The 12107-nt window shown below is 34.0% G+C and overlaps 1 protein-coding gene across 1 annotated transcript; it reads right to left on the bottom strand.

The window, feature by feature from the left end:
- Positions 1–1814: 1814 nt before the first annotated feature.
- Positions 1815–3097, bottom strand: Catsup (Catecholamines up). Its single transcript, XM_034971593.2, has one exon. The coding sequence runs from the start codon at positions 2936–2938 to the stop codon at positions 1892–1894; it is 1047 nt and encodes a 348-aa protein (XP_034827484.1). The 5' UTR covers positions 2939–3097; the 3' UTR covers positions 1815–1891.
- Between the last annotated feature and the right edge of the window lie 9010 nt (positions 3098–12107).

The following is a 12107-nucleotide window of genomic DNA, read 5'->3' as shown; positions in this document are numbered from 1 at the left end:
AGGATTAAGGAGTTGAATACAGAATTTTTTATGTGACCACCACGAAAACGTTTTTTGTTGATTTAAAAAAAAATTGCAAATCGGTCCAGAAACCTCGAAAAAATCGATGTAGAAAAAAGAACCATCTTTTTGACAGTCGGTTAAAAACCGATGACCTTGAAATATTTACGGAACAATCTTTAAAATATTCTCTTTCTAACAAACTTACTACGCGTTAATGAATTACAACTCAGTATACATTTTAACTTTCATCCCCTCTCCTACGGGAACCATGCTGAATTTCGGGATAAAAAGTATCCTATATTCTTCTATTCATTGGAATTCATTCAGTAGTTTCAGCGTGATGCGCGGCCGTGATACAGACAGACAGACAAAAATGAAAAACATTACAGTTTTGGGTTCAGTATCGATTATAGAGTGCCCTCGAAAAAAAAAATTTCAAAATATCTTCAATGTACAGAATTTGACCTGTTACAGTTTTATTATAAGTATTGATATATTACACAATATATACATATGAAAATAACACAAACTATCTTACGAATAAAGATGTTATTACAGTTTTAAGTATTAGGAATCCTATCAAAATAATTTTGATAAGATAAAGTTTATCTGGCAATTTTGTAAACCGGGCCGTAGAGCGTAGCGAAACCAATAATCTATGATCGGGCCTTTTGTTTGTTCCTTTGAATACTATGAATGAATAAACAATAATTTCACTAAATTCATACACTACAACACATACCTAGTAGCTTATTAGGTTAAATCGTCCAAGCTTATTTATCTATATCTAATATTATGAATAGGAAAGATTTGTTTGTAATTATTGAACTCTGAAACTACTAATTATATCAATAGGCTATATATTATGTAAACATGTAGGACTTCGGTGTATCTTTCACCTTAGCAAAGTCTGATGGATTAGCTAAATATGCATAGTATTATTCATAGATACAGTTCTAAAGTTTGATCGTATGAGAAGACTTTATCTGTAATCTATCGATAAATGTTTTTTTTTTTTAAAGGCATGGTTGGCTAACGGTCTAGTCTACTATATTGGATGAAGGTAAAAAATCAGCTTCACCTCCATTGGTGCGAGTTGAAGTATAAGGCATGTAGTTGATCAGCTTGGGGAAGAATAGCAACTTCTGGTGTTTGTCTTGAAGGGGAATATAGGATACACCCTGAGGCTGCTCGAGGCATCATGGAGGTGTAGCAGAGCTTATTAGTATATGTATAATATGATCCTTTTACTTAAGTAGGTTGATTGTTACTTGTTTCATGCATTTTAGAAGTTACCCCAATAATATGGTGGCTAACCATATTATTGGGGTAACTTCTAAAACCACATGCAGTAAAGTTATGCTTATAATAGTATATAGCTTAACATTACGATATTTTTACAAGTTTTAGAACAGTTATTTATTTATTATTTTATCTTGGAAAATAATGTTTACCTGCTACTATATAATATATAATAATTTAAAGCTACCTGCTTTGAAAAGTTAAATCTGAATTAACAAAGTAATTATTTGGAAAAGGAAGCTTATAATTGTATATCTAAATATATAAAAGGAAAAGGTGACCGACAAACTGATCTATCAACACACAGCTCAAATTACAGGACAGATTGAGCTGAAATTTTGAATGCAGATAGCTATTGACATAGGCATCTGCTAAGAAAGAAGGAAATAGGAGTTCGAAATTTGGGTAATCCACGCAGACGAGTCGCAAGCATAAGCTAGTACAAAATATAATCCCAAGTCTATCAGCTGAGGATCTTGTTTTTAATAATATTATAAAAAAACTTTGAATGATTGTGATGTTTTATCAATTTACTAAAAAATGGCAATATTATTATTAGAATACAGTTTTTACACAAATAATTTTCTTATTCATATTGTGCAATAATCACCATCATATAAACACCAGCAAGGAGAGCAAGAATCTCTTTGATCGACTGTGAAAGTTTATTCGATCCTTCCAATAGTTCTGGAATCACAGACACAGTAGCAATGTATATAAAACCTCCAGCCGTGAATGGTAAGACGAGTGAGGAAACAACACCATCTCCAGAGCCCTGAAGATATATGGAAATGACGGTGCCTGATATGGCACCAAAAGCTGTCAACAATTGCAACATCATAGCTTTTCTTCGAGAACATCCAGACTGTACAAGTATAGCAAAGTCTCCAATTTCATGTGGAATTTCATGCAGTAAAATGGTGACAGTAGTGACCAGTCCTATGCTCTGCCCTGCAATGTATGAAGCTCCAATTGCTAATCCATCAGTGAAATTATGTGTAAAGTCAGCTGCAAGATTTAAATATCCGGCAACTTTTATTTCATCCTTTTTATTTTTGTTGGATTTCTTGGTCTTATCATCTGACTTTTTCTTGTCATTACCATGTGTATGGCCGTGTCCCACGTTAAATAGTCGCACAGTTTTCTCCACAGCTAGAAAAGTTATAATGCCTCCTAGGACGCCGAGTCCGACTGTCATATCATGGGGTTCATGTTCTTTTTCACTGTGGGAATGACTATGGCTATGACTGTGTCCTGCTCCATTACTTTGAGACATTAGAGCGTGTGGTATCAAGTGTAAGAAAGCATCACCGAGAAGACCACCGGAAGCAAAGGATAACAAAACTTTTAAGAGTGGTTGTTTTTCAACGGTACCATCTATCGGTATGTAGAATAATATAAGAAACGGCACGATACTTATAAAGATGGTTGAACCTAAAGCCTTTACATACAAATCATAATTAGATTCATATTGTTCTTCACGCTCATGTTGCAAATTTTCATTTGCATTTTTACTGTATTTGTACGCTGCGGATTCGTCCTCGTGTGAATGTGAATGCGAATGTCCGATAACAGCAGATAAAGCCCATGCCGTTACTAAACAAAATAAAACTCCTTTAAACGGTTTACCCATGTTGACTAACTAGAAACTGTTCAATATGAAACGCTTAAAGAAAATTAGCGAACGCGAATTTTTATACGAAACTACCTAATTTCTTTAGAATATAAACAACTGTTCACAAACTATTGACCACCTATTGACGAAAAAGTCATTGAACTCTGACCGTGACGTGAAAGATGAGTTGTCAATTTACTTTTCTCAACTCGCTTTACGACTCTGGGTTCTAACCCTTTAGAGCAAAACCACCAAGGTAATTTTTTCTTTATTAAAAGATCAATGAATTTTTTGACGTTTTCAGTCAAAAATCATGGTAACAGTACGTGTACAACTGTCTGTGGTCTGTCTGCAACATAGATACAGTTCAGGGCCGTAAAAAAAAAAAAAATTACAAAAAAATAAAATAGATAGGTACAGTTCGACAAACATATCTATAGGTGTATAGGTACCTAGTGCGACAAGCATGACTTATAGAATATAAGAATTTGTTTTGCAACTAAAGTTGTATTCCTTGTAGGTATTCTTGAAAAAAATCGGTTACACGATAAGGGATAAAAAATAGGTTAGCTGCGTCTCTGTTTATCACATTAGTAATTTTATCTGTTCTCTTTTTAGTGTGAATGAGAAAACAAACGTTCCTGTATTACTCTATCTACGATGTGGAGTAATGGGACTTGGGAGTTGGGACTGGGAGTCTAGCACAGGAGTCTAGTATATAGTGCTCTGTGCTGGGCTGCTGTCAAAGAGTATATAATCACTACGTTTTACGTTAGTGCCTGGCTGCTGTGCTGCTGTCACAGAGTACATTGAATATAGCTGCTGTGCCTGCTGCCAGGGTCTTTTCACTCAGTACATTTTAGCCACAGTACAAAATCGCACAGGGTACATTGACTCAGACTTAGCTCGACAGATGGCACTAGTAGTAAGTTTTGTTGCCAACCACGCGCAACAGGTGGCACTACTTGTAAATTTTGTGGCCGGTCAGCAGTGTGACCGTTTGTGGCAGATTTCTGCCATTTGGGCAGATTTGGCTCCTAAATTTTAACTCTGGCAGAAAAAGCTGACGATTTAACAAAGTGGTAGATTGTGGCAGATTTCAAGGAAATCCTTATTATTTTTCTAATCTATCGCCACACTCACACACACACAGTTAAAGTATCAATTATTAATCTTGGCAATCTATTTTCGTCCTTATTCAAGCAATTAGCAAGAAGTGAAATGTAAAAATTCTTAAATGTGATGGATGAATGCAATAAGAAAAATATATGAAAAGACATTGCTATGCTAGGAGAGTCAGACTCAGAATAATATTAATAATTAATTAAAAAGCAAATTCGTAACGTTTTTTTTCTTTTTAAAAATTACACGGTAATTTACACGGTATTCTTTTAGCTCATCCACCGTAATTTAATCAAGAAACACCGTATTTTTAACCTTACAACACGGTAATTCTTGATTTACATATGGAAACACTGGCACAGTCACAAATTGTCAAGTCTGTGGTCTGTGTCTATTAAAAATTATTTATTTTCAACCACTTTTTTCGAGGTTTTCCATTATATCAAGGTGTTTATGTGATATTTTCCAACGACTTGACTTTGTTAGTTGGATTTTGGTGATTCTGTTATAGTGAAGTGACTTGTGCTTTATTTTGAACTCTGACAACTCTACCGAGCAACTTTCTTTATTTCTTTGTACCTCTTTAGCCATAGGGGTGCAACTCCAGAACATTAAAAAATCGCAAATTGAAATTCGCTTGTGGTGCCATCTAAGCGCGAGTACGGCTAAACAAATAGATAACAGTTAATAAAAGACGTAAATAGATGGCGGGCACATTGTTGTAATTTTAAATTACAAACATTTGGACAGCCACAGTCACCGTCAGTGGTGCCAGATTAGGCGAATTACCGCCATTTAGGCTACCTCGGGGGGCCAATCGGCGCCCAAAAATCCCGATTGGCTACCAGTAACCATTTAGGCTACCAGTAGGGCGATTGTCTAAAACCGGTATCAATCATTATTACAATCTCAATTGTTCTGATTGGCTGAATTTGTGCAATCCTTGTTGCAACAATGCATTGTAGCCAATAGTGAGCGAGCATTAACCAATCAGAGATGATTGTGATCGTAACATTGTAGCTGTCAAACAACCGCGGTAGGGCCCCTGGAAGATAGAAACGGGCGATTTTAGGCTACTCAGCAGGCAAAATCCTAAAACAAATTCCTAAAGGCCGGCAACGCATCGGCGGCTCCTCTGGTGCTGCAAATGTTCATGGGCGGCGGTAATCACTTAACATCAGGTGACCCGCCTGCTCGCTTGCTCGCTATATCTATTAAAAAAAAAAAAAAAACGGGCGAATTCAATTGGTAAATATCTGGCAACCCTGGTCACCGTTGAAGTTCAAAACTTTTCATGTTTTCGTGTATTGTTGTTTGTGCGGTTCTAAATATTTCTATTTCTGATAAATTTATCTGACCCTGCTTTGTTTACTGGACTCTGTGTTTCCTTTAACCACCTCGATAACTACCTAAGGATTGATTTACGGACTCGATTCATGCCTGAACGATTGACCACGGCTACGGATTACGGACTTGTTTTTGCTTTGTGAAAAGATTTTCTGTCGATAGATTTGTGCAGGGAAAATGCCACGGAGATCTCGATGTGTGTTCGGATGTGAGCAATTCGGTAAGTTTAAAATCAGCTCACTTGTAATCTAACACAAATCTCTTAAACGAGTCAAACTCTATGCTCCATTAGTACATTAGGTATTTTATCATGATACTAAATAATTCCTGCGATTTCGTCCACGTGGATATCATCCAAAAAACCATTTTAGAAATCCCGTGAGAAGTCCAATTTTCCGTGATAAAAGTAGCCTACAACCGTCTCCAATGCAAGCTATCTCTTCACCAAATAGATGATGCCCGCCACTTTGTCTACGTTGGTTTAGGGTTTTAAAGAATCCCATGGGAACTGTTTGATTTTCCGAGGCAAAAGTAGCCTATGTCCTTACCTGGATGCAAGCTTCTCTGTACCTTCTAACTTTTATCATAAACGGTTACACAAATTGACTGTGAAAAGCTAGCAGACAGACAGCCTGACATACTTTTGCATTTATAATATTGGTAAGGATTATTGACTACTAATTCTGTACATTTTTTGTTTTGTAATTAAGTGTAGGTACGTAGGTACAACATTAGATATTATTTTGAACTTTAATGACTATGGTTTTTTTATATTTTACTAGCTGCCCCAGCGAACGTCTTACCGCCTAGTCGATTTCGGGCAATTCCATAAAAACCATCCTCGTACTTCAAGGAATATTATAAAAAAAGAATTAGCGAAATCGGTTCAGCTGTTCTCGAAATTTGCGCTTAGCAACACATTCAGTGATTCATTTTTATATATATATTATAGAGATTAAGTAAATAAGTACAATAAGTATAGATAATACAATAATATATTGCATATTTTATGTTACTACTTTTTCAGATGTTTTGCATCACTTTCCAAAACCTGGCCACTCCTCTTTGAAACGATTTCAACAATGGAAAGAGATAGTAGGACAAGATTTAGAAAGCAAGACTGATGATGAAATATATACGAATTATCGAATTTGCAATCACCACTTTGAAGATCGTTTTTTATACCATCACAGTAAAAGACTAGCAAAGACAGCATTTCCTTCTCTTAACCTTGGTGAGTTTTATTTATTAGTTATTACAGTAGAGAGGATTTTGAGAAATTACATTGATTGACATGTCAATAATAGGTCAAAGCACAGATTGTAGAAGCTTGAAAACACTGGCCAAGTGTGGGTCAGACTTGTGCACAGAGGGTCCCATACTTCAGTCGTATTTTTCGACGTTTTGCACGATAAATCAAGAACTGTTATGTAGAAAATAACTGGCCAAGTGCGAGTTGGACACAGCACATAGGGTTCTGTAATACACAAGAGTAAAACAGATCACTTTTCTTAACAAGCCGCAAAACTGTAGAGGTTTATTGTTAATATCAAAAAAATCGACTTGGCAGCGCTACGGGATACCCCACTTGGTATCAAATGTAATAAGTACAAATGTTTCTATGGAATCTTCAAAACTGAAATCTCCTAATGAAGTTGCAGACAGAAACTAACTATGTATAACTAATAATTATAACATAAACACTTCTTCTAAAACTCTATTTTGCATATTTCAGGTGCCATTGATTCAAGTCTAGATGCTAATACAATAAATCAACCAGAAAGTTCTACACATAATCAATCGGTCGCTCAAAGTACCCCATCTGTGGTTCACAACATCCAAGCAGGATATTCTCAAACTCAGATTCAGAAAAAAATAATTACTAGTAAGTTGTGGCCATAAACAACAAATAATACACATACACACATACACACTGGGAGGTTACCTGGCTGGCACCCCACTAGACCTAGGTCTACTTAATTGTTATTACTTGTTTTTATCTGTATTATAAGTATTTTTTGTGTTCCTTATATGTAATTTAATATGTAATAATATCCAATAAATTTAATTTAATTTAATTAAATAAGAGATAAAAAATCTTTACTGTTTAACAAGATTTTAACAAGAATAGAGTATTGAAAATTGTCTAATAGTTAATGTATACTTAATAAAAACACCTTTTTTTTTCAGGAAAAGCTGGTCAAAGACATGTGAATCTCAAAGTTCAGAAATTGTTAAGGAAAATAGTTCATTTGAAAAATAAATTATTCGAACAAAGAAACCAAGTAAAGATAGCAAAAAAAATGTCAAAAACAAAATTATTTAACAAGGTTCTAAAATACTTACCTATGCCTGCTCAAACACTTGTAAAAATGCAATTAACACAGCATAACAAAAAAAGCCGTGGAAGAAGATTTAATCATGCAGAAAAATTAATGTCACTCTCGATATATAAGAAAAGTCCAAAAGGCTATAACTTTTTGAGAAAAATGTTAACTTTGCCATCAAAACGAACATTACTGGATGTCCTTAAACAAATAACAATTAAACCAGGCTTAAACCCTGCGATAATTAAACTTTTGAAAAATGCGGCAGACAAATTGGGGATGGAGCAACGATTATGTGTATTAATCTTTGATGAAATGTCTTTGTCTCCATCCCTACATTTCAATACAGCATTCGATCAAGTAATCGGATTTGAAGATTTTGGGGGAAATGAAATTACAGAGAATATTGCTGACCATGTTTTGGTATTCATGATAAAGGGGCTAAAAGCTAAGTTCAAACAGCCAATTTGCTATTTGTTTTGCAAAAGTGCCACAAAGGCAGTAATATTAAAAAGGTGTATTAAAAACATAATTACACAAATTAATCAAACAGGATTGGCTGTCGTCTCAACTGTCTGTGATCAATCTACAATTAACAACAAAGTTATAAATGAGCTGATAAAAGAGACTAAAGTAGATTGTCTTAGATTAGGCAACGAGCCTAGGGATAGTAGTTTTGCTGTAGAAAATAATAATATATTCCCCTTATTTGATCCCCCACATTTGTTAAAAGGAATACGAAACAATTTACTGACAAAAGAATTAAGATTCACACAGGAGGACGAAGTAAAGACTGCTAAATGGATACATTTAAAGCTTCTGTTAGATATTGATGCAGGAGAAGATGACTTACGAATGTGCAACAAGTTAACAGAAGCTCATGTACTCATAGAGAAAATTCCGAAGATGAAAGTAAAACATGCTGCACAAGTTTTTAGTCAGCGTGTATCAGGAGCGCTACGATTTTGTGCAAGTAAGTACTGTTAATGTTCTGAAACTTTTAAAGACCTGATATTTGAAGACCTTCTTCACTTTAGAATTAATTCATCAGACTTTGGTACTACTTGACTAGCAAGGACTAATCTTATTCTCAATAATTATTTATTAGCAACATATATGGCGCTATTTTACATCTGTAATGTGATGATAGTGCAACTTTAAAACATCCACAACTCCATACTAATATTATAAATGGTTGACGCCAGCTCACTATTGGCTACAATGCATTGTTGCAACAAGAATCGCACAAATTCAGCCAATCACAACAACTGAGATTGTAATAATGATTGATGCCGGTTTTATGAAATCGACCCACAGCCCACCCAATTTTGACGTTTGGTATACAAATAACTTCTTAGGGAAGGACACTACTTTTTTCTCTGAAAATCATACGAGTTCATAGATTTTAAGAAACCTAAATCCACGCGGGTGAAGTCGCGAGCATCAGCTACAAATCCATGTAAATGTGGCCTGACATTTATGTATAAAAAAATATATTTAAGTATTTATTTAAGTATTTAATTTTTAATCTTTTTTCTTTTTCAGAAAATAATTTACTACCACAAGAGTGTGCTGACACAGCCGACTTGCTGCTATTATTTGATCGTCTTTTTGACTCCTTTAATGGAGGGTCTTATAAAAAGACCCATAAAATATATAAAAATTGTTTGAAAATGAACTCTGACCATTTTAAATTATGGGATGAAAGTGTGCCAATATTAAAATCAATGCGATTTAAGATGGAAACAAAAAAAAAAGATGGAACAGTAAGTATTCGTTATGAACAGGTTCCATCAATTAAAAATTGGATCCACAATATTAAAGTTATGAAAGAATTGTGGCTATATCTAAATGAAAAACATAATGTAACTAGTTTGTTAACGCGCTGTTTTAACCAAGATCCTGTGGAAAACTTTTTCTCCTCTGTGAGGAGCCACGGGGCTAGAAACACAAACCCTACCTGCCAGCAGTTTGAAAGTATTTACAAAACATTACTTGTAAATAATTTAAATTCAAGTCACTCATTAGGGGCTAACTGTGAGGAAGATCCTAACAAAATGTTACAAAATTTAGATTGTCTTTTGATAGAAAATGACATCAAAGAGCCCCCGATGAGCAATGAGCCAATGGATACAGATCTAAGTATAGAAAATTTGGCAGATAGTAGTTCAGAAATTGGAGACAAATTAATAATCTCTGAAACTAAAAAGTATGTGACAGGGTTTGTCATAAAAAAGCTAAAAAGGAATGTGTGTAAATCTTGTATAAAATGCAATAATGAATTGTGTGACACCACCCCACCTCAAGCAGATGAATACATACATTCTATCGATATCACAAGGAGATCTCTTTACCGACCCTCGCGTAACTTTTCAAATTGTGTGAGAAATATAATAAAAATAGTAAAAAGCATGTTAAAAAATGATCCTGGGAAAAGTGGCAAAAGTCAAATGATAAAATTATTAGTTGATCAGAGTACAAGTTTTGATTTTTTAACATGTGATACACACAAAGTCAATTTGAAAAATTATATAATAAATTTTGTGATCAAATTGATTATTCACAGCTGGTGCAATAATGTAAATAAAATTTTAAAAGGTAAAAATTCAGATACTGAAAATGATAGCATAAAAATTCAGGCGTTGAGATATTATCAAACACATAAAGGTAAATAATCTATTTTATGCAATCTAATGAAATCAGTAGTTGAATTACAGACTTCGTTTGATAAAACTAGCTTATGCTCGCGACTTTGTCCGCGTGGACTTCACAAGTTTCAACCCCCTATTTCACCCCCTTAGGGGTTGAATTTTCAAAAACCCTTTCTTAGCGGATGCCTACTTCAAAATAGCTATCTGCATGCCAAATTTCAGCCCGATCCGTCCAGTAATTTGAGCTGTGCGTTGATAGGTCAGTCAGTCAGTCAGTCACCCTTTCCTTTTATATATTTAGATAAGGGGAATCATTCAAGCTTCTGTCAACTATTGCACATTCGTAAGTCATCTTCTGCATCAATATCTAACAGAAGCTATATCCGTTTGGCAGTCTTTACTAAATTGTTTTCTTTAGTAAATTGTTTTGTATTCCTTTTAACAAATATGGGGGATTAAATTGTTAATTGTAGATTGATCACAGACTCTTGCCAATCCTGTGTGATTAATTTGTGTAATTATGTTTTTAATATTACTGCCTTTGTGGCACTAGTCAAATATAATATAATCTATATATAAAAGGAAAAGGTGACTGACTGACTGACTGACTGACTGATCTATCAACGCACAGCTCAAACTACTGGACGGATCACGCTGAAATTCGGCATGCAGATAGCTATTATAACGTAGGCGTCCGCTAAGAAAGGATTTTTCAAAATTCAACCCCTGAAGGGATAAAATAGGGGTTTGAAGTTTGTATGAAACTCTGTCAGTTTTGAAGTGTCTATAAAGTTTTGTAGTTAATATTTTTGCAATTTGCAGTATGACATATTTTATTAAGCTCATATGTTAAAATCTCATTGTTAAAGATCAACTCTAAGTGTGTGAAACAGGGGTTCAAAATTTGTGTAGTCCACGCGAACGAAATCGCGGGCATAAGCTAGTAAACATAAATTCCCATCAATAAAATCAATCTAGTAGATTGGTTTTATTGATTACTTGATTTAGTATAATTTATGTTTATTATTTTACAGTTTATTTACAGGGAATTTTATTTAATATAATTTATGTTAATTTTTTTTATTTTGAATATTACAATAAAACTTAAAGCTAGCTTTATGTTAATTATCTTTGGCTCATATAACAATTATTTTATTGTTTTCTGACTACACAAATACACCAATTGTGGTAATAATTTGAAAATTATTAAAAGTAAATAACCGAAAATGTTAAATTTGAATAGTAATTATTTCACAATCTTGCGGGTCTTGAATTTGGGTATGTATTTTATAGTGTTTACATACACTTCGTATTGTTTTCTATTCTATTGTATTTTATGTATCTACCTAGTTACGAATTTATGATAATAAATATTTACAAAACCTTAAAACCTTTTTCTTTCTATAATATAGTTATAATTAAGTAGCTCAAAGAGTCATAGTCTTGTAATATATATTTTTAAACATGTTTTAAACAAACGTTAATGGAATTATTAATGTTTATTTAAAACGTGTTCCAAAAATATAAAATATTCTAGTAAAGTACATTTAAATAGCATTTAAATTTTCGCGCTCTCGCACGCCTAGCGCGCTTTTAGTGCCCTCTAGATGTGAGTACACGCGTAACTTTGAAAAAGAAATCTAGAGTCGCACATCTATTTCTAGTATATAGTAGATAATCTATGTCTTTAGCTATTCGAAACTGCAAAGTATGGATTTACAGTGCATTGTGCTGATCTGG

This window comes from Maniola hyperantus, chromosome 1, assembly GCF_902806685.2.
Source record: "Maniola hyperantus chromosome 1, iAphHyp1.2, whole genome shotgun sequence".
NCBI lineage: Eukaryota > Metazoa > Arthropoda > Insecta > Lepidoptera > Nymphalidae > Maniola > Maniola hyperantus.
Note: the sequence above shows the minus strand (reverse complement) of the source record. Positions and strands in the feature narration are given on the sequence as shown.